Source organism: Uranotaenia lowii, chromosome 3, assembly GCF_029784155.1.
Source record: "Uranotaenia lowii strain MFRU-FL chromosome 3, ASM2978415v1, whole genome shotgun sequence".
NCBI lineage: Eukaryota > Metazoa > Arthropoda > Insecta > Diptera > Culicidae > Uranotaenia > Uranotaenia lowii.
In genome coordinates this window covers 25,888,370-25,913,347 of record NC_073693.1, presented here as the reverse complement: position 1 = coordinate 25,913,347, position 24,978 = coordinate 25,888,370, and the positions used below count along the sequence as shown (strand labels likewise).

General features: G+C 32.6%; 1 protein-coding gene across 3 annotated transcripts in view; it reads left to right on the top strand.

Annotated features, from left to right (window-relative positions):
* Nucleotides 1–24,978, top strand: part of LOC129750611 (RNA-binding protein Musashi homolog Rbp6-like) — a 1,283,036-nt gene that overhangs the window by 1,119,597 nt on the left and 138,461 nt on the right. For all 3 annotated transcript variants that reach the window (XM_055745578.1, XM_055745576.1, XM_055745575.1), the window contains one exon: nt 9,672–9,764. In XM_055745578.1, the coding sequence (XP_055601553.1) occupies nt 9,672–9,764 (93 nt within the window). The remainder of the gene's footprint in view (nt 1–9,671; nt 9,765–24,978) is intronic.

Sequence of the window (24,978 nt, the reverse complement as noted above, 5' to 3'; positions counted from 1 at the left end):
TTGACATTTTTGACATTTTTGACATTTTTGACATTTTTGACATTTTTGACATTTTTGACATTTTTGACATTTTTGACATTTTTGACATTTTTGACATTTTTGACATTTTTGACATTTTTGACATTTTTGACATTTTTGACATTTTTGACATTTTTGACATTTTTGACATTTTTGACATTTTTGACATTTTTGACATTTTTGACATTTTTGACATTTTTGACATTTTTGACATTTTTGACAATTTTGACATTTTTGACAACCCCAAGATTTTTTTATATTTGATTATTTTTGTGATATTTGAAATTCCTGTCATATTTGTCAGTTTTAATAATTTGTCATTTTCGGCTTCATCTGCGTATTTGCTTTTCTGTGTTATTTTTTTCGTATGTTTATTAGAATCAATTTTTGTTATTAAATCAGTCGATAATTTAGGAAAAATAGAGTCATTCATCTTGTTTTTTTGAAATAAGGGTCGCTCGATAAGTCCATTATATTTGTTATGGAACGCAACACTCGATTGGAATTAATTCCAGATTTGTATACAAAATTTGTTTATTTTTTTTTATGGTATGATGTTGATCAGCTTTCCCTTCTTATACTTCGTTAAAGCTGTTCTTTTTGTGTGGTTTCATCCTTTTTCTTGATATTCCGTTTCTGTTTGATCCAAAAAAGAAACTGAGGGCAATTTGATTGGTTCTGATGTTTCAAAATTATCAAAACTTGATTTTTTTTTTGTGTCACTGAAAACGTTTTTACTGGAATGTCTGCTGGCAAAATCAGACAAAATCAAAGCAAATCCATCATGAAATTAAAATTTAAGTCCAATCGGTTTGTTTCGATCGTAGGGTGCAAAATATACATTCAAGGGATCCTTCAATTTTGAAAACAGTGAAATTCAAAGTTTTGAAAATTGTTGTTTGCAAAGTTTTCCACCACACATGCACCAAATTTTTATTGAATAATCAACGATTTTGCCAGCTCTCGATTTGATTATATTGAATTTTGAAGAAAACTGTGCAAAGATATTTTTTTCTTTCCCTTGCATCGTAAATATCTCTTAAAACGCGTAAATCTTTAAATGTGAAAGAAAGTGTCTCATTTCTTAATGAACTAAGCTCTACATAGTCAGTTAGTAAAGAGCAAAAGTCTAGCCGGCAGTTTTTAACTTTCTACAGTAATCACCCTGCGCTTAAATCTGCATCATTTTTTAACTTCTTCTACGAAAAGAACTCGTTTCATATATGCTGCTAAATATTTCACAAAGTCTTAAAATTGAACATTTAGAATTCATCTCGCTCAATACCGTCAAAATATAAGAATCGATAAATGTTACTTTCTCCCGATAGTTCCAAATGTTGATTTAATTTTGCTCCCTTAAAATTAACCACTCCAATCACGTTCCAAAAATCATTTCAACAGGTCCGTCTTGTTAAAAATTCAAATCATGGCCCATCGCCTCAAGTAGCAGATAACAGAACACACGATTCTTGCCTCTTCTATTTCGGCAGTATAGTCCTAACCAAATCGTTACATTTTGCTCCGAAGATGTTATCCGATATTTATAGATATGTTTCGCCTTTATGGGAGCAAAATTGAAAAATAATAATTTTCGAAAATATCTTTATGCATACTTAATGGTTTTAAAAATGAGCTGCCTGTCTCGAGAAAGACCCTAGGAAAATTTGAACACTCTCATCATTATCTTTTAGAAGAAGGAAGGAGAAAAGAATGGAAAACATCACTATGAATGGTTTTTCCAGAACAAAATCTAATCGAAGCCGGGTTGTTGGAAACGACCAATGAACCACTTAAGGTGTTCGGAGTAAGGGGGGATGATGACTACCTACTGACTAAACTGACAGAAGCTGATTTCGAGACGCGGTGGGGGGACGGAAAAATTCATATTGTACTATAACAATATTATGTTCTGGGATTTGGATGATGAAATGAAATGAAGACGTTTCACTTCCAATCCCGAATCGAGGGCTCTTCCTTTCTGTGTAACATATCGCTGGAAATTGGGCTGGAGGCTTCAGTGGCAGCAGCAGAAGAAGTGTAGCGTGGACTCTTCAGGGAGCTGAAGTTGATCGGAGACAAGGAAATCGAAGAAAGAATGTTGAAGAAAGCCCTCTCGAGAACCAATCTACAAGCGACTACCCTCTCCAAAATGACGAGAAGGAGCTTACCACTTTCGAGGAGCCACTCTGACGAAGGTTTTTGTTTCCTCCTTTTTTTTTGGTCGAAGATGACGAAGGTACCAAAATGTTCTGTGATCCTTCTGGGGTTGATTCTATTGAACAGAGGTGTTCCGATATGGGTTTACATCTGCGCGTGGAGTTGCTCCAGGGTTGGGTAGAAGAAGAAAGTACTACTCTAGGAAAAAAAAAACTTCGCCGATGGAATCAGACACAAACAAACACATAAGAAGACAAAAAAACACACGCAATCTTAATGCACTGGGAGCAGCATATTTTGCTTAATATTTCATAAAATACCGCACCAGCAGCTGAACAAACGAATGCCGATCAGAAATGTATGAATTTGTTTTCGATTTGTTTTCCCCGGAGAAAATTGGGTGGAATGGCTGATTGAATTTGAAGTGCTCCCCGATGTTATGGGAAATGATTTGGGGAGCGGCCCACCGAAATGTTGTATGTGGTTCGAAATCAAATTTGCCTACAACGATGACGACGATGAAGAGGACGGTGAAGGATGGCATCGGTTTATGGTGGGACCCGGATGGTGGGAATTCAATTCCCCAAAGGTGTTAGGAAGGCTTTGATTGTGATGTTATGTTTTTTTCCTCTTTTTATATTGGATACTAGCAAAAGGGTTCTTTTTTTGCTGTATGAAGCTCACCGAGCTTGTGTTTCTGTGATCAAATTATGAATAATTTATTCCACATTAGAATACATTAGATGTTATTTGATTTGGCATTGCATCGATAGCATCCACTGATTGGACTGTGTTCTGGGGAAAAAGTTTGGGTCGTATTGACTCTTTTATGTGCCTGGAGCCAATCAAAATACACTTCGGTAGAAATTTGGAAGCTGGTAAAACAAATTGAAAATTTAAAAAATTTGGGAATGAAACATGCACCCAGCTGAATGGAATTGGATTTTTTTTTTTCGAATAAATTCAATTCATCGATATATGACAGCTAAGCTTAAAGAGTAGTTAAAGTCAAAAAAAAAAAAACTTCTTCAGAGTAAACCGCAAGACTTGAAGCAGCAGCATCACTCGGCACTCTCAAGAGACCCACCGATTAACCTCACGAACTCGGAAATGTCCCAAAGCCAGCAAATTTTAGCAAAACCTCAGCCTCATCTTCTGTGTCTCCATCTGTGTGTGGTTGCCCCAGTTTGATGAATGGAGAAGAACCAGTGAATTATACCTAATCAGTGCAATCATCTACGTGCGATAAGCGTCTTTTCATAGGGCAGCCGGCAGCCCTCCGTCATCCCCCCTTACCGGGTGTGGTTTCTCCATCCCCCGCCAAGTGTTTAGTTTGTTTCGTGATGAATCAGCAAATGCGGTCGAGGACACGTGCCCGCAAAAAAAAAAATCAAAATACACACATCGTCAGAGGGATGCCAATATTTCACACCAAAAGCCGCCGAGGTCGAGGAGAGTCGAGGGGCATCTGCGGTTGATGATGATGATGATTACGATACGATGATGACGACGACATCCGTTGACAGTTTCCCCGGTCCTTCCTACCCAAAAAGGGTCCCAAGCTTGGGCGTCACGCTTCTAATTAATTGCTGGCGCAGCCTTGCTCCGATGAATCCTTTAACCTTTTTCGCCCATCCGCTTCGACTATTCCTAAGACTCTTCTTTCAGCCCGTTTTGTTTCTTGGAGACATTTGTTCCAGATCTTGAATGCGATTCACACGCCAAAGTGAGGCATAATTATGGCAGCAGCATTTGATTTGAATTTTAAATATGCTACCGAGCAGCTTCCTGATTCCTGATATTTGATCTTGGATAAGCTCCGAAGTTTACTTCCAAAACATTTAAAGGTGATTAACTATAAAGAAAACAAGCAAAATAATGTTGAAAAAAAAATTAAAAAAAAATAAAAAATTACGAAAATGACAAAAATGAAAACAAATGACAAAATTGTCCAAAATGACAATAATAACAAAAATGACAAAAATGACAAAAATGACAAAAATGACAAAAATGACAAAAATGACAAAAATGACAAAAATGACAAAAATGACAAAAATGACAAAAATGACAAAAATGACAAAAATGACAAAAATGACAAAAATGACAAAAATGACAAAAATGACAAAAATGACAAAAATGACAAAAATGACAAAAATGACAAAAATGACAAAAATGACAAAAATGACAAAAATGACAAAAATGACAAAAATGACAAAAATGACAAAAATGACAAAAATGACAAAAATGACAAAAATGACAAAAATGACAAAAATGACAAAAATGACAAAACTGACAAAAATGACAAAAATGACAAAAATGACAAAAATGACAAAAATGACAAAAATGACAAAAATGACAAAAATGACAAAAATGACAAAAATGACAAAAATGACAAAAATGACAAAAATGACAAAAATGACAAAAATGACAAAAATGACAAAAATGACAAAAATGACAAAAATGACAAAAATGACAAAAATGACAAAAATGACAAAAATGACAAAAATGACAAAAATGACAAAAATGACAAAAATGACAAAAATGACAAAAATGACAAAAATGACAAAAATGACAAAAATGACAAAAATGACAAAAATGACAAAAATGACAAAAATGACAAAAATGACAAAAATGACAAAAATGACAAAAATGACAAAAATGACAAAAATGACAAAAATGACAAAAATGACAAAAATGACAAAAATGACAAAAATGACAAAAATGACAAAAATGACAAAAATGACAAAAATGACAAAAATGACAAAAATGACAAAAATGACAAAAATGACAAAAATGACAAAAATGACAAAAATGACAAAAATGACAAAAATGACAAAAATGACAAAAATGACGAAAATGACAAAAATGACAAAAATGACAAAAATGACAAAAATGACAAAAATGACAAAAATGACAAAAATGACAAAAATGACAAAAATGACAAAAATGACAAAAATGACAAAAATGACAAAAATGACAAAAATGACAAAAATGACAAAAATGACAAAAATGACAAAAATGACAAAAATGACAAAAATGACAAAAATGACAAAAATGACAAAAATGACAAAAATGACAAAAATGACAAAAATGACAAAAATGACAAAAATGACAAAAATGACAAAAATGACAAAAATGACAAAAATGACAAAAATGACAAAAATGACAAAAATGACAAAAATGACAAAAATGACAAAAATGACAAAAATGACAAAAATGACAAAAATGACAAAAATGACAAAAATGACAAAAATGACAAAAATGACAAAAATGACAAAAATGACAAAAATGACAAAAATGACAAAAATGACAAAAATGACAAAAATGACAAAAATGACAAAAATGACAAAAATGACAAAAATGACAAAAAATGACAAAAATGACAAAAATGACAAAAATGACAAAAATGACAAAAATGACAAAAATGACAAAAATGACAAAAATGACAAAAATGACAAAAATGACAAAAATGACAAAAATGACAAAAATGACAAAAATGACAAAAATGACAAAAATGACAAAAATGACAAAAATGACAAAAATGACAAAAATGACAAAAATGACAAAAATGACAAAAATGACAAAAATGACAAAAATGACAAAAATGACAAAAATGACAAAAATGACAAAAATGACAAAAATGACAAAAATGACAAAAATGACAAAAATGACAAAAATGACAAAAATGACAAAAATGACAAAAATGACAAAAATGACAAAAATGACAAAAATGACAAAAATGACAAAAATGACAAAAATGACAAAAATGACAAAAATGACAAAAATGACAAAAATGACAAAAATGACAAAAATGACAAAAATGACAAAAATGACAAAAATGACAAAAATGACAAAAATGACAAAAATGACAAAAATGACAAAAATGACAAAAATGACAAAAATGACAAAAATGACAAAAATGACAAAAATGACAAAAATGACAAAAATGACAAAAATGACAAAAATGACAAAAATGACAAAAATGACAAAAATGACAAAAATGACAAAAATGACAAAAACGACAAAAATGACAAAAATGACAAAAATGACAAAAATGACAAAAATGACAAAAAATGACAAAAATGACAAAAATGACAAAATTGACAAAAATGACAAAAATGACAAAAATGACAAAAATGACAAAAATGACAAAAATGACAAAAATGACAAAAATGACGAAAATGACAAAAATGACAAAAATGACAAAAATGACAAAAATGACAAAAATGACAAAAATGACAAAAATGACAAAAATGACAAAAATGACAAAAATGACAAAAATGACAAAAATGACGAAAATGACGAAAATGACGAAAATGACGAAAATGACAAAAATGACAAAAATGACAAAAATGACAAAAATGACAAAAATGACAAAAATGACAAAAATGACAAAAATGACAAAAATGACAAAAATGACAAAAATGACAAAAATGACAAAAATGACAAAAATGACAAAAATGACAAAAATGACAAAAATGACAAAAATGACAAAAACGACAAAAATGACAAAAATGACAAAAATGACAAAAATGACAAAAATGACAAAAATGACAAAAATGACAAAAATGACAAAAATGACAAAAATGACAAAAATGACAAAAATGACAAAAATGACAAAAATGACAAAAATGACAAAAATGACAAAAATGACAAAAATGACAAAAATGACAAAAATGACAAAAATGACAAAAATGACAAAAATGACAAAAATGACAAAAATGACAAAAATGACAAAAATGCCAAAATGACAAAAATGACAAAAATGACAAAAATGACAAAAATGACAAAAATGACAAAAATGACAAAAATGACAAAAATGACAAAAATGACAAAAATGACAAAAATGACAAAAATGACAAAAATGACAAAAATGACAAAAATGACAAAAATGACAAAAATGACAAAAATGACAAAAATGACAAAAATGACAAAAATGACAAAAATGACAAAAATGACAAAAATGACAAAAATGACAAAAATGACAAAAATGACAAAAATGACAAAAATGACAAAAATGACAAAAATGACAAAAATGACAAAAATGACAAAAATGACAAAAATGACAAAAATGACAAAAATGACAAAAATGACAAAAATGACAAAAATGACAAAAATGACAAAAATGACAAAAACGACAAAAATGCCAAAAATGACAAAAATGACAAAAATGACAAAAATGACAAAAATGACGAAAATGACGAAAATGACAAAAATGACAAAAATGACAAAAATGACAAAAATGACAAAAATGACAAAAATGACAAAAATGACAAAAATGACAAAAATGACAAAAATGACAAAAATGACAAAAATGACAAAAATGACAAAAATGACAAAAATGACAAAAATGACAAAAATGACAAAAATGACAAAAATGACAAAAATGACAAAAATGACAAAAACGACAAAAATGACAAAAATGACAAAAATGACAAAAATGACAAAAATGACAAAAATGACAAAAATGACAAAAATGACAAAAATGACAAAAATGACAAAAATGACAAAAATGACAAAAATGACAAAAATGACAAAAATGACAAAAATGACAAAAATGACAAAAATGACAAAAATGACAAAAATGACAAAAATGACAAAAATGACAAAAATGACAAAAATGACAAAAATGACAAAAATGACAAAAATGACAAAAATGCCAAAATGACAAAAATGACAAAAATGACAAAAATGACAAAAATGACAAAAATGACAAAAATGACAAAAATGACAAAAATGACAAAAATGACAAAAATGACAAAAATGACAAAAATGACAAAAATGACAAAAATGACAAAAATGACAAAAATGACAAAAATGACAAAAATGACAAAAATGACAAAAATGACAAAAATGACAAAAATGACAAAAATGACAAAAATGACAAAAATGACAAAAATGACAAAAATGACAAAAATGACAAAAATGACAAAAATGACAAAAATGACAAAAATGACAAAAATGACAAAAATGACAAAAATGACAAAAATGACAAAAATGACAAAAATGACAAAAATGACAAAAATGACAAAAATGACAAAAATGACAAAAATGACAAAAACGACAAAAATGCCAAAAATGACAAAAATTTCAAAAATTTCAAAAATTGTTTTTTATATGACACAAATGTGACACAAAGAGACGAAAAAAAAACAACAAAATTCTATCAGAAAATATTCCAAAAATGTAAAAAAGTATTTTAAGCATTTTCACGCCACGAAATCGTTGGAAGGAAATTTCTTGGCTTTAAAATCGTTGACAGGCAATGAAGCCCAACATTATCTGATCCTTTGAAGTTGTGTCCCAAGCCTAGAATTGCAGCTTCTTCAAGTTCCTCAAGCCTAATAACATCACGTGTAATTGCACCCATAATCAAATACAGTCATTATTCAGCACCCGCTTCTTGATTGCAAGGATCCACTTGCATACATGTATTGCAGGAGTCCAATCAGATAGAATTTCCTTTCGCCTTCGCCCCCAGGAGACGTGTTGGGCTGCTAGTAATTGTCAGTAATTCCTCCTCCAGCAACGGCTGCTACTCATATCAAACTGTCCTTCAATTGCAGGTGTGAATTTCCCGCCTTCAAAGAAGAACATCAGGGAATGGAAACACAAAGAATGACGCCCCGATGTAGGCAAACGGCAGAGCGACGTTTGCGTTTGATTGAGCGGATTTTGCCCGGCAGGCAGACGGTGTCGTCTTTGTAACTTGTCAGCTGATGGACATCTAAATTAATTAAGCTGGATCACGTCGCGCGGCCATTCCATTATCGGGTGCCTGTTCTTGTTAATTTGATGAAGGGGTCCTGGAGGAGTTTTACCTTTTGTGTGTTCATTGAAAATTAGCAATTGAATCCGTCTTGGAGCTTTCCCGAGTTGATTGGGGAATCAATTGTCCAATTATGAAAGGCATCTCCAATTTCCGAATGTAAACCGATTTTCGATTAAGTCATAAAATATGCTAAATGGGAAAATGGAGCAACAGAGGAAATCGATTCAGGGATTGAGCCATCTGGAATTCAGCCTCCACTTTTTGGGGACTGGACCTCCTCAAGAGTTTATGCTTTCTTTTTTTCCCCACGAACAAATTTCTTTCTCACGAATAAGCAAAGCCACTCCAAAGTTGGCGCTCGATTGGTCACGATTGCACCATAAAAATTTATTTGCTATTTATGCCTGGTGGCCGTTCACTGTGCCGAATGTTTTTCCCGGATTCAGGAGAAAAGAAAGAAAGTTCGGACCAAGAGACAGACACAATTCACAATCGATTTCATTGAGTTGCAGTTTTCTGCTTTATCAGAAAAAGGAAAAAAAGCGAGGGAAACATAATTTATTGCAGCTGGAAGCTGAAGTTTTGTCGAAATGTCTCCCCTCTCTCGATTCATTCATCGTTCATAATTTTGTAATCCGCTGCAAAGTGCTTACTGGTCACAATTTTTCAATGTTGGTATGTTGCAATCTGATATTTTTCCCCATTTTCTCTCTTTACTTTGCAGATGGTGACGAGAACGAAGAAAATATTCGTGGGTGGACTATCGGCGCCTACCACACTGGAGGACGTGAAAAGTTACTTCGAACAATTTGGACCGGTAAGTCAAATTCCAAACTTTGTTCCCACATGATAAAGATAAAAAATATGACACAGCCAAGAAGCAATTTTAATACAAAGAACCCTAAATTTCCAATCAACCTCTTTTCAAAATAAACTTTTATCACTTTATTGGACAGACAAAAATTTCAGGAAACAAAATAAAAAGGATATACGAAGATTTTTCTAAATAAAAAATCAGATTAATCAAATTTCAGATTCAGATTTCAGATTCAGATTTCAGATTCAGATTTCAGATTCAGATTTCAGATTCAGATTTCAGATTCAGATTTCTGATTCAGATTTCAGATTCAGATTTCAGATTCAGATTTCAGATTCAGATTTCAGATTCAGATTTCAGATTCAGATTTCAGATTCAGATTTCAGATTCAGATTTCAGATTCAGATTTCAGATTCAGATTTCAGATTCAGATTTCAGATTCAGATTTCAGATTCAGATTTCAGATTCAGATTTCAGATTCAGATTTCAGATTCAGATTTCAGATTCAGATTTCAGATTCAGATTTCAGATTCAGATTTCAGATTCAGATTTCAGATTCAGATTTCAGATTCAGATTTCAGATTCAGATTTCAGATTCAGATTTCAGATTCAGATTTCAGATTCAGATTTCAGATTCAGATTTCAGATTCAGATTTCAGATTCAGATTTCAGATTCAGATTTCAGATTCAGATTTCAGATTCAGATTTCAGATTCAGATTTCAGATTCAGATTTCAGATTCAGATTTCAGATTCAGATTTCAGATTCAGATTTCAGATTTCAGATTCAGATTTCAGATTCAGATTTCAGATTCAGATTTCAGATTCAGATTTCAGATTCAGATTTCAGATTCAGATTTCAGATTCAGATTTCAGATTCAGATTTCAGATTCAGATTTCAGATTCAGATTTCAGATTCAGATTTCAGATTCAGATTTCAGATTCAGATTTCAGATTCAGATTTCAGATTCAGATTTCAGATTCAGATTTCAGATTCAGATTTCAGATTCAGATTTCAGATTCAGATTTCAGATTCAGATTTCAGATTCAGATTTCAGATTCAGATTTCAGGTTTCTGATTCAGATTTCATTAATTATTTTCTCAAATTTTTTTTTCATATTTTCAATTTGTCAAACTTTTTGAAAGGATCAGAGTTCGCTTTTTTAGAAATAAACACAACAGTAAACAGTCTCCTTTTGATTTCCACTGTCTGGAGAAAAGAAGCTTACATATTTGGTCGAAAACAATTGTTGTTTGCGTTTTTCGGGTCGTTAGAGTAGCCGTTTAAGCTTGGATCGTTTTTGTATGGTATTTTTATTCTTTTCCCAGAGCTGTGCTTTCCTAGGAAAAAAAAAACGGGGTCGGAGACGACATCGTGTGTTGTAACTTTTTATGCGAAACTATATATGATAATGTGTTGAAATAATTGCAACGATTTGAATTTTCCTTCTCCAGTTTTTCTTCTGCTTCAACTGGAAACGCAAAGAACTTTTTTCTTCCCTTCTCGAAGTGCAAGCGTGAAAAAGGTCATACAAAGAGTTGAAGTAACAAGTTTTTCCGTTTCGCTTTCCCTCGTTTTGCTCTAAATGTTGGCACATTTATTGCGAATCCACTTTGCATGAGGGGCTTCCAGTTTTCAGAGAGCGGGTGTCTTGTCCGAAGGAAATAAAAAGAAACTAGCAAAGGGGAGAAAAACAGTGTCACATACCATTATATTCGCATACAGTAGTTTCTTATTTTATGTTATAGAATAATTTTATTTGCATATCATATTGCACATTTGCGTTGTTGTTTCTTCACTTCTGGGGCTCGTTCTGGGGGAATCGTTCCCGGAGCAATTGCTGGAACATGAACTAGAAACTTGCGCCAACTCGGGAATTCCCAACAGTTTGTTGGAGAATGAATGGAAGGATATGTGCGACTGTAAACCAAAGCACCAGTTTTATTGCCTCACACTGTGTTTCTCTCGTTCGAGAATGTGCGGTCGGAAATCAATTTTTATGAGATAATTTTCCTGAGATCTTCTTTCGTTTCGTCTGAATCACACAATGACACAGAAAAAAAAACAACCTTTGAACAGTCCTACTTCCTTCTGCGTTCCTCAGAGCATTCTTCACCAACAGCTGAGAAATCAAATTTATGATCTGGCAAAGATTTTTCAATAAATAATTTTATTTCTTGGTTCTGCTTCTGGCCACCGCCAGTTGTTGGCTGCTGCTATCAATTGGCTGCGCTTGCTGTAGCATTTTCGGTTTATTATTTTAAATGGCACTTGTTTCAGGTTCTGGTGAATCGATGCCAGTAGCTTCCAGGGCGATTTATTTGGCTCCACGTTTTTTTCCCATTTGAGTGTGGCAACAGTTAGCAAAAATTTGCAGCTCCCATTCGAGTGGATTTATTGAGCTGGAACTGACGTTCCGGAGTCAATGGAATAAAATCTCCTGAATGGGGGTTGTAAAATTTGCCAAACGATAACAGAAATCATCTTTTGCAGATTATTTGTAATAATTTGTATTGACCATTGAAAGGTTTTTTTTTTATTCCGATGGGATTTTTCTTCCAATTTCAATAAAAATCTTCTGTCATGGAAAATTACGCGGGACCTATTCAATAAAGTTTGCTCCGAAAGGACAACCTTTTCAATAAACCACTTCGGATAATTGAATGCAAAAAACAACAATGATCCTATCAGGTGACCTTTTAGGATCCAAGCCTGGCAGCAGAAATCTTCACCCGCAGAAAGGAAACCTTCCGGAACATCCTGCCTTGAAGCTAGGAAAAAAAACACCATAGAAAAAGATCACATTCGAAGGAACTCGATAATGTCATAGGAGCAGCAGCAGCAACGACAGTGGCAATGATGATTACCATAATCATCATCCTCGGCCATTGTTGTTTTTGTTGTTTGCTGCCTATGGGAGTGTGCTTCCTCTTTCCTCGGTAGCGCTCAGACAACAAACTACAAAGGGAAAGGGGGGATGACAGAGGCCCATCGGCCATTGTTGTTGTTGTTGTTGGGTCCTGAAGAAAGGTGTAGTTCACAGTAGGTATCTTTTCTTCCCATTCAAAGCCAGTCAGCTAGCGGCTTCCGGAAGTTGGCCTTTACCCGTGTCCTGTCTCGTGTCTGCAGCTGCCAATCCGGGTGGAAAATCAGGACGTAAAAAAGGTTGCAGAACAATGGCCTCGGAGCAATTCTCCAGTCGCCATTACTTTTCCGTTTCTTCCAATCACCTCTATTGTAAAAATCAAATATGGACATATGCTAAGTCTTTGATATGAATTCAATTCAACGTTCAAAATTTTGAATTCAATTTAACGTTCAAAATTTTGACAATTTTGACAATTTTGACAATTCTGGCAATTTTGACAATTTTGACAATTTTGACAATTTTGACAATTTTGACAATTTTGACAATTTTGACAATTTTGACAATTTTGACAATTTTGACAATTTTGACAATTTTGACAATTTTGACAATTTTGACAATTTTGACAATTTTGACAATTTTGACAATTTTGACAATTTTGACAATTTTGACAATTTTGACAATTTTGACAATTTTAACAGTTTTGACAATTTTGACAATTTTGACAATTTGACAATTTTGACAATTTTGACAATTTCGACAATTTTGACAATTTTGACAATTTTGACAATTTTGACAATTTTGACAATTTTGACAATTTTGACAATTTTGACAATTTTGACAATTTTGACAATTTTGACAATTTTGACAATTTTGACAATTTTGACAATTTTGACAATTTTGACAATTTTGACAATTTTGACAATTTTGACAATTTTGACAATTTTGACAATTTTGACAATTTTGACAATTTTGACAATTTTGACAATTTTGACAATTTTGACAAATTTTGACAATTTTGACAATCGGGAAATTATTTGATATTCCTTTCAACAGTCACCAGAGTATATTTCCCATCAAAACAGCAAAAATGCTTTGTGAGTTAGTTCTCTTTTCTCGAAAATAGCATTTATGCACTGATACTGAGATTGCCAGATTACCAATATTTTTCTGAGTTAGCACGGATATTTCATACTAAATTTTGAAACAGTCTGGCCAAGCTCGGTTGACGGATATTATCAATAAATGTCTGTTTTTCTCCCAAATTTATTCATTTTATTTGGCAAATCAAACAAAAAGAAAAATACATTCTGTTGCGTAGATTCTTTTTGCAAATTTTTTGAGCAAGCTTAATGACATAATCATAAAAAAATTTTTAGAAAGCCAAAAATACGGTTTGAAGTTTGTCGATAATTTTTTATGCGAAAATATTTTTTTCCAATTTTTTTCTTGATTTTAGTAGGTTTGCATTTTAACTATACTATTGTCCGGATTTTTACTCGTCAATTTTGGAATCCAATTCCCGGATTTTTCTAGGTTTTATTTAAAATTTGCATGGCCTGGATACATTCTGATAAAAATCTGGCAACCTCAACTGGCAACCTTGGCTCCAAGGGCCTCAAAAGCAATAGTCCGAATTTGACTAAAACATCGAATTTAGGACGCTTAAATCTACCAAATAAATCTTTTGAACATTACCTCTAAAATGCTGCTGGCTTGAGTTATCAATTGAATTCCACAAACAAGTTTATCAAATGGTCAAACGTGTTTATTGAAGAAAAATCCTTTTTTATTTGTAAACAAACTTGTCATTTTAATCATTTTATTCTTTTTAAATATTCTTACATATGAACCGAATTTTATACAACTGTTTTTTTTTCAGTTTTAAAAAGAGTAGAGTATTTGTTTTTTCAAATTCAAAACACTAATGAGGAATTTTTAAAATAAACCTTCAGTTAAAAATTATTAAAATATATTTAAATTCAATTGAATTGTTAATAAAAAAATTTTTTTCTCAACAATTAATCACTTTTTATTTTTTCCCTGATCTGATATTTATTTTTGAATTCAATATTCATTTTCAAAATCTGTGTTTAAGGAATATTTATTTCAAATTTGTAAACTAGAATACTTATAAAATTATTTTGATGAAATTTCTTGTTCAGAATAAAATACATCGTTTTGAAAAATTTATCATTTTATAACTTAAATTATATTTGATTTTTTTGTAGGGAAATGAATCCAACTTAGATGGAATTTCATGGACTAGATAAGAGAAAATCGATGTTGAAAAACATGCGAAAAAAATTTGCGAAAAAAATACGCGAAAAAAATTCGCATGTTTTTCAACATCGATTTTCTCTTATCTAGTCCCTGAAATTCCATCTAAGTTGGATTCATTTCCCTACAAAAAAAGTTTCGCTGACTGAATGTTTGAGTCGAGACCCATCTCTGGGTCGTAATTTGAAAATAGAAATAAGGCGGTGCCAAACACCGAAATTGGCTGGATATCCAAATACAGCAAACGCATCATTTCTCATCATAACTGACAACCCGTGCAGGATATGAGAAGTAGGGTATGATGTATGATGTATGATGTAATCTTCCATCCTATGTAGCATGGCACAGCCCGTTTGCAGCGAACTATCTCGCATCATAACTTGATCCAAGTCTCATGTTTACTAACTCTAAACTGCCTTTGAGCGGACTGTTCCAAGGGAGTGAAGGTACTAGTAGAGTAACTAGTACGGTTCAGTTAGGGTAAGGATGGTTTGTCTCCGCCGAAAGAACAATCTATTGCCAATAATCAGGAAGTTTAGCTATTATGATGTGGAATGTTCCATAGGATGTGTAGACGAACCCGCCCTCTCTCGGCGATGTGATGCGAAGGTAACTGCCCAGTGCACTCTACCTTCCCACATCGTTTCGATCGGGTGTCCGGATGGCCCTTCCCCTCCCCGTCATTTAATTATGAAAATATGAATATATGGATATAGAAATAAATATTTATAACAAACCTTTTTTTGTTCTGTAAAAAAAAAATATGGGTTATGGTGAGGAGCTTTAAAGTTAGGAATAGCGAATCATTATGTTTAATACTAAATGGGCAAGGATAAATCATTCAAGCTTCATTCTCCACTAGATTTTTTTGTTTTTCCAATGTTTACTTTCGTCATCCGAAGACCTACCATCCGAGATTTCACTTTCGATACTCCTATAAAGTTCCTCTGCTTTTTTTTTCACCTTTTCTCTATCATTCACAATATGCAGGATATGAGAAGTAGGGTGTCCCAAAATTGCATTACTTCTGGGAATCTGGGGGCTCACCCTCCAAATGGTAGATTAGGATGTGCCGAACAAACTTTTGTATGGGGCCGATTAAAAAAAATCATGTTTAGAGGTTCCGCAAGCGCGATCTTTAAAAAAAGTCCACTTTCAAAAGATTTGATTTTAAATAAATTCTGGGTCCAAAAATTTTCATAAAATTTATATATTTTATATTTTTTTAATTTTGTTTGAGTTAAAAACTACACATAAAAAATGAAAAATGAACCAAATTTGTATCAAAATGTAAAACTAGCAAGCTATTTTCAAGAAAAAAAATTTTTTGGACCAAAAATATTGAATTCAACTGACCAAAATGTGTACCAAGCGTAGAATATTTTTGATACCAATGCCATCAAAAGATGCGGATTTTTGTGCACTTAAACTTTGCTGAACAAAACATGTGGTTTGTATCAACGTGTGAACAGCTATTCATGATTTAATGCTTAACAAAAATCACAATTTAGGATATTTTTTATTTAATTTATCAAATTTGTCTTAATAAATACCTACCTTAAAATCAAAATACTTGCAAAAAAAGACTTTGATGGTTTAAAGGAGTCATCAGAAGGCCATATGCCAAATTTGAGCGGAATCGGACAACAGGAAGGGGTTGCACTGAATCTCAAGTGTGAAAGGGATTCTGAGACATAGTGTTCTAAAGAAGCATAAAAAACTGGTTTTTCATCATACATTTTGGTCTTTTTCAATCGATTGCTTGGTTATGTAAGTTTTATTAAAATTTCAATTAAGACTAACATTTCATCTGAAGACTGCAACTCGATTGGACTTAAAACAAAAAAGTTATGGCTGTTCAAAGATTGTATTTTAGTTAAAAATTGTCTTGTGAAACTCAATGAGTAAAAAGTACTCATTGTGTGTTAAACGACAATTTGCCACAAAAATACAATCTTGGAACAGCCATAACTTTTTTGTTTTAAGTCCAATCGAGTTGCAGTCTTCAGGTGAAATGTTAGTCTTAATTGAAATTTTAATAAAACTTACATAACCAAGCAATCGATTGATAAAGACAAAAATGTATGATGAAAAACCAGTTTTTTATGCTTCTTTAGAACACTATGTCTCAGAATCCCTTTCACACTTGAGATTCAGTGCAACCTCTTCCTGTTGTCCGATTCTGCTCAAATTCGGCATATGGCTTTCTGATGACTCCTTTAAACCATCAAAGTCTTTTTTTTGCAAGTATTTTGATTTAAAGGTTGGTAATTATTAAGACAAATTTGATAAATTAAATAAAAATATCCTTAATTGTGATTTTTATAAGCATTAAATCGTGAATAGCTGTTCACACGTTGATACAAACCACATGTTTTGTTCAGCAAAGTTTAAGTGCTCAAAAATCCGCATCTTTTGATGGCATTGGTATCAAAAATATTCTACGTTTGGTACACATTTTGGTCAGTTGAATTCAAAATTTTTGGACCAAAAAATTTTTTTTTCTTGAAAATAGCTTGCTAGTTTTACATTTTGATACAAATTTGGTTCATTTTTCATTTTTCATGTGTAGTTTTTAACTCAAACAAAATTAAAAAAATATAAAATATATAAATTTTATGAAAATTTTTGGACCCAGAATTTATTTAAAATCAAATCTTTTGAAAGTGGACTTTTTTTAAAGATCGCGCTTGCGGAACCTCTAAACATTATTTGTTTTAGTCGGCCCCATACAAAAGTTTGTTCGGCACATCCTAATCTACCATTTGGAGGGTGAGCCCCCAGATTTCAAGAAGTAATGCAATTTTGGGACACCCTAATGAGAAGGCAATGCAAATCTTGCCGTGCTTAAAAATGTCCAAACTTGATTCCAACTACCGTAAGATGAAATGATGGGAATAGAAATAGACCAAGAAAAATGATTATGATCACATGGGAGAACTATTCCCTTCATTCCGATAGACATCGACACTCAACCAGTATAATATTCATACGCCAGGTTGGTCTCCTGTAGTAGAATGTTAATACATGGGCCCCGGAGAGGCGCAAGATGTGGGTTCAAGTCTCACCGGGAGACAAGGCGATTTTTTTTTCGCATGTTTTTCAACATCGATTTTCTCTTATCTAGTCCCTGAAATTCCATCTAAGTTGGATTCATTTCCCTACAAAAAAAAAAGTTTCGCTGACTGAATGTTTAAGTCAAGACCCATCTCTGGGTCGCAATTTAAAAATTATCTTTGATTTTTAACTTTTTTTGCGATTTATTTTGAATGTTCTGATTATATTAGTTAAATTTTATTTTTATTTGTAAGTTTGTGTGATAATTATGAGTAAGGAAATCTGAACTTGAAACTTTACTCAGAAATTTGAACTTCAAACTTGCCTTCTTAGAACTCTGAAGAGAAAAGCTGAATTATCCTTTTACAGATCCTTATGTCAATCTTGTATTTAGTTCTTGCCATATCAGTTTTTAAGTCATCTCAGTCAATTTTGTATAATTGAAATTCATTTTTTTTTTAATTTAAATGCTTCTCTAAGTCTTATTTCAGCCAGGGCTATATATTGGGGGAAAATTTATTTTCAGTTCTTTTGTTTTGATGCGGAGTCATGTTGATTTCTGTAATTTTTTTGTTTTAAGTTCAATTTATGAAATTTTTTATATTATTGTATGATAAAATCATTAATTATTTCCCCAAAAATATCAATAAATTTAGATATTTGTTTTTTTTTAAATTTTACTAATGGCAAAATTAATATTAATGAGTACCATTTCTATGTCTTCAAATTATTGTATAAGTTATATAACATCCCTTCTGAATAAGTCATTTTCAAATTTTTTTCGGGTTATTCGATATTAAGAAATTTTTTAAATTGTTTTAATTTTTTTTTAGTCAAATTTTATATGTTTGTCATTGTTATTTTTATTTTGATTAACCTGAGTCATTTCCTAGCGATAACGCGATAGCTTTTCTGTTATTTCGGATTCATTTTCATTTTGAATTTTATCAAGATACTATTTTCGATAATTTTGTTTATTTTTTTGGTTTTGAGTAGTTTACTAAGAAATTTATGTTATTTTAATTGGTTGTGACATTAATAAAATTTGTTTTTTTCTTTCATTTTGGAGCCACGAAGTGTTGTTTTCAGAGTTTTTAATTTAAAGTTCTGACCGAAATTGCTGAGATCACAGAAAAATCTTAATTATCACAGAATTTCGAGCAAAGTTTAGTTACAGAATCTGAGTTACAGATAACAGAATTTTTAAAATTTTCTCTGAATTCACTGGTTTTTAAATTATGCAGAAATTTCCAAAATCATTTATTTTTATGTTCATCTCGACTTGTTATAAACTTTCTTTTATGAAAATATGGAATGAAGGTATTGTAAATTATTTTTCTCCATTAAATTGCAAAAATGTTTCAATTTGTTAAGATTTCATATGATTTCCCAATCAACTTCATAAAACTAGAGTCACAGAAAACCGTCACTGAAATTCAGGTTCAATTCACGGAATTCGAGATTTTTTTTTTGGTCAAAAACAAAAATTTTTTCTAAAATTTTGAGTTTTTTTTTTTGTTTCGATTATAGTCGTTTTACCATCTTTATGGCATTCGCGACTTTATCAACGTTACAGTTGGCGGATCGTTATTGAGAAACTATCCGGTACAACTGTGTTCGATGTTTACTCTTGGGCTCGAACTCGCGGACATCGGCTCAGGAGACAACAGACTTGCCAACTGAGCTATATCACAAGCCCTATTTGAGTTTTTGTTTGTATCCCAATAGCCCGAAATTATGCATCCTTATTAATTTTCCTTAGAATGACAAATACTCGAAATCAAACCCAAGAATGAATCATTCCCCTGATTTTTTTTTCTTGAAAGCACCATTTACCAGAAAAAATTTTTTTCCATCACTTTCCAGGATTTCTCTTCCCAAAATGGACCATTTTCCAGAACTCTTTTTGTCCAGAAAGGACCATTTCCCAGAATTTGTATCCCTCCAGAATGGAACATTTCATAGAATTCACAAAACTTTTTTTTTCTGTAGATTTTCTTCCTCTTGTTTAATCTAAGTAAAAAGTGAGTAATTTTCAATTGTTTTAAAATTTCCAACTGAATTAATTACTGAACCTGTATTGTATTGTTTTAAAAGGTGTGAGAACTGTAAATTTTTGTGGAATAAAAAATTATTTTTTCAAATTTCAGTTTGGATGAATATATTTAATTCTCTGGGAAATGATAATACAGGTGCAAAATCTTCTAGGAAATGGTACATTCTGGTATAAAATTTTCTGGAAAATAATTCATGCTGGTCAAACATTTTCTGGCAAATGGTTCGTCTGTCGAATAGAAATTCTAAGCATATGTTTTTCTGGTGATTAGATTTCTGGGGATTTTTCATTCATAGCAAACGTTTCCGATAAAATGGAGTAAAACTTGAGTTATTTCTTTTTATTATTTCTGTTTAATTTTTTTGAAATTGAAGTGATTTTGTAAACATTGGGGTGTTATTTTTAAAACATTTAAGTTTAGTTTTCGTTTTAAACTATTGAGTCACATTGCACCAACGTTCGGAATTTTCGCAGAACTGAAAATAATTTTATGTCTTGAATAATGGCTCTTGACAATTTTTGTCATATTTGAGAATATTATTTTATCATTTGGAAGAAATTTTTACCATTCTGCAAATTTGTGCCAAATTTTGAATTTGAATGAAAAATTTTAATCCAAATCTTTAGACAAATTATTCACTGTTTAAATAGTCTATAGTTTACAACCTTCTTATTTTAAGGTGTTCATTTATTCTACGTTTTACCTTTTTTCCCTAAGAAATAAATTAAGTTATTATAAAAAAACGACTATGTAGAATATTTTTGACAGTTGCCATGTCACATTGTTTGTGCAAGAATTTCAGATTTTATTTGGCATAAATAAAACGTGATCATACTATTGCTGAGATCGATTTCAAAGTTACTTCACTCAATTGAAACTTTGCATTGAAAAATGGAAAGTATTTCTCAATCCCATCCTTATTAAACCGGAAACTTCAAATACATCGCCCGTCAAGATCAGTTGCACTCGTTTGTTTCTCGAAAACAACGTTCCTCAAAACTTAAAAATAAAAAGCGGGCAACAAAATCTTCCCGTCTCAACCATGTAATCCCATTGTTTATAGCCAACTTTCGCGCAACAACTTGTAACAAATGAAATGACATGATTAAATTAGATATCCTGGGCGTGCTTGCTGCTTCTAGAGTTGACGGGGAGCAGCAGGATTCTTCCACTTCGGTCCAACTTTCGGGGAAAACCTCCTGATGATGGCGCACGGTAATGGTTGGTTCTCATCAAGGTTGGTGAAAAGTTGGCCGCACCATGCCTCTGGGGTGAAGCTGGAAGAGGTCCTTGCAGAAGGTTCCCGGGTACACGTCTTCTGTTTAAGAAAATGAAAGTTTCCCCAACCCTGGAAGAAACACGATCCAGAAACGGAAACTTTCAGCTTAAGGTAATGCGAATGCACAGGGTGAAAACTCTCCTTTCTCTTCCTTTAACATTTGCCCATCTAAAAAGTGGGAGGCTATTGGAAGCGGGGGATGCCTCCTTCTTTCACAAAAATTACTATTTGGGTTGTTTGCTTAATTCCCGGCATTGGAAACTGCCAAAGAGTTGTTCGACATGATTTTATCTCTCGCTAAAGTGTGGAGAACCTTAGCCATCAAGAGCTCGTTAGTTTGCCTGGTCTACACACTTTTTGAAAATCCGGGCTCTTGAAGCGGGAAGCTCCTGAAGTAGATTTTGTTGTGTTGTTTTCGGTCTTCCAGAAGACAAAAAAAACGATGAAGAAGTGGTTTTGAAAAAAACTCCATGAACAAAATCCTCCACCCAAAACACGTAACCGGTATTCGTTGCAAGCAGCCGCACTTTTCTCCAACGGTGATTATCGTGTTTCAAAAGTTTACACTTTTCCGCAAAACTCTTGAGCGCCCGGAAGGTTTCTCGGTTACCTGCTGCTACACTACTAGGCGTACACTAGTTCCGACAACTGGTGGTGTTGTTGCCCACCTTCCAGGGGTTTTGTGGTTTCTTATTTAACTCTTCCCTGGAACTGATTGTTGTTATGCGAAAAAGAAGGAAAAGAGCAGCGGCCAGCGATTTTTAAACAATTTTATTTCTACAGTTTGAGTGTAAGCAAGGTGGGCTTCTCCAACCTGGTTTTTGCTTAGGTTTTAACGTGATCAAGCCCACGTTTTATAAAAAAAGGGGAAGGAGGAAAAATTTTCGCACTCCGAAACAGCAGCAACATCATCATCAGCACCGCACACACTCAAAAGCACACACACCTTTTTTACCTTCAACCTCACCAGAAATTATAAACAAAAAAACAACGATGAGCGGATAACTTTTGAACGAGTGTTTTTGGTTGGTTTGTAACGTTTGCCTGAGATTTTTCTCTCCTCGTGGAGTGGATGTGGAGTTTAAAAAAGTTGCAACTAATATGAATTTAATTTTTACTTCGAAACTAACTACATTTGCTCATTATGCAAAACAGAGGCAAATGGCGAACGGCTTTGAACTTGTTGGAAATTTTTTTTGTTGGCTGATTTTCTTTTCCTGTAAGAGCACATTAGAGCAGTGCTTTAAAACTGATTTTTGGTAGTAGCCTCTAAAAAGATTTACAGATTTTACTGTCGTTCTTCAGTTTTTTTAAAATCAAAATAGGTATAAAATTTGATATTTACACAATGTTCAGTCTAAGAGCCTTAATTAAAAAACTTGGATGTTTGTTATAAAATAAATTATAGATGTTAATTTAAGAAATTATAGATTGAAATCTAAACTGCTGACTGGCAAAGCTAACAAATAAAGTTTATTATCAATGAATTTTGGTAAGATTTTCATAAAAATCAAACACCAAATTAAGAAATTTTTGATTTTTTTAATTTTAATAAATCTAAAATGTCATTTTTTTTAGAGAAGGGACCAACTCTTTTGGAAACGATTGTTTTTGTGAAGTTTTCAAAAATAGATTATAGATGCAGTGAGACGCCGTAGCAAACAAAGTTTAGGTTTTACCTCAAGCATAAGCTGAATAGTCAAAAGAAACAATGACAATCACAGCGTGCATATCTACTCAATTTAAACATTTTCGTTTCACGTCTAGCAGCTTCTACCATGAATCCTATCAATTAATAGATGCAAAGTAGATTAAACTAAACAAAGAAAACAATGTTCTCACTCGAAAATTCAATCAAAATTCAATTTTTTTTTGTAAATCAGCACAACTTAGTCCATTTTTTAAATCTTTTTTTTTAAGTCAGGAAGAAGATCTCTCAATTTCTATCACTGTTTTCTCATTCTTACAAATAAGTGCAGGCTATCCCCTGAATTGCACTTTTAATTCTAAGTTGTCCTTCAAACTCCCATGATTTCTCATCAACTACTAAGGATGTGCTATCAGTTTGCTTTTTAATTTTTAAATGTCTTCACAACTCACCTTTCGATTTCATGCACTCATCTCAACTCACTTGATTTCTCATCAACAACTCAGGCTGTCTTCTCAACTCGCCTTTCAATTTCTAGCTGTCCTCTCTATTCGCTTAGTTTCTTTTCTTTTACTCAGGCTGTCCTCTCAATTCACTTTCTATTTCAAGATGTCTTCGCAACTCACCTTTCGATTTCAAGCTGTCCTCCCAACTCACTTGATTTCTCATCATAAACTCAGGCTGTCCTACCAGCTCGGCTTTACATTTCAAGCCTTTCAATCAACTCACTTGATTTCTGATTAACAACTCAAGCTGTCCTCTTAACTCGTCTTTTGATTGAAAACTGTCCTCTCAACTTGCTTGATCTCTCATCAGAACCTCAGACTGTCCTCTCAACTTACCTTTACATTTCAATTATCCTCTTAATTCGCTTTTCAATTTCAAGATGTCCTCTCAACTCGTTCTTCAATTTCATGATGTCATCTAAAACTGCCTTTCGATTTCAAGCTGTCCTCTCAACTTGCTTGATCCCTCATCAACAACTCAGACTGCCCTTTAAATTCGCCTTTCGATTTCAAGCTGTCCTCTTAATTTGCTATTTAATTTAGAAATGTTCTCTCAACTCACCTTTCGATGTTAAGCTGTCCTTTCAACTCGCTTGATTTCTCAGGCTGTCCTCTCAACTCACTCTTCAATTTCAAGATTTCATCTCAAACTGCCATTCGATTTCAAGCTGTCCTCTCAAATTGCTTAATCTCTCATCAACAGCTCAGGCTGTCCTTTCAACTCATCTTTCGATTTTAAGTTGTCCTCTAAACTCGTTTGATTTCTCATCAACAACTCAGGCTTTCCTCTCTACTCGCCTTTTGATTTTAAGTTGTCTCTTCTACTTGCTTGATTTTATATTAATAATCATTAATTACTTAGGCTGTCCCATCAACTCGCCTTTCGGTTTTCTAACGGTCCTCTCAACTCATTTGAGATTCTTACCAATACGTTCAGACTGTCCTCATAACACGTGAAAGGCTGTCCTTTCAACTTGCTTTTCGATTTGTCCTCGCTGTCCTCTCAATTCACTTTTCAATTTCAAGATGTCCTCTCAACTTGCTTTATTTCTCATGAACTACACAGGCTGTTCTCTTAATTTGATTTCCAATTTCAAGATGTCCTCTCAACTCACCTTTTGATTTCATGTGTCCTCTCAACTCGTTTGATCTCTCATCTATAATTCTCGCTGCCCTCTGAACTCACTTTTTGAATTCAACCAGTCCTCTTAGTTTGTTATTCAATTTCCAGGTGGTTTCTCAATTCATCTTCTAATTTCAAGCTGTCCTCTCAACTCGCTTGATTTTTCATCAACCAAACCAGGCTGTCATCTCTAACTGCCTTTCGATTTCAAGCTGTCCTCTCAACTTACTTGGCTTCTCATCAATATCTCAGACTGTTCTCTCAATTTAACTTTTGATTTCAAGCTGTCCTCTCAACTTGCTTGATTTCTCATCATCAACTCAGGCTGTCCTCTCAATTCACTTTTCAATTTTAAGATAATTTCTTAACTCATCTTTCGATTTTAAGCTGTCCTCTAA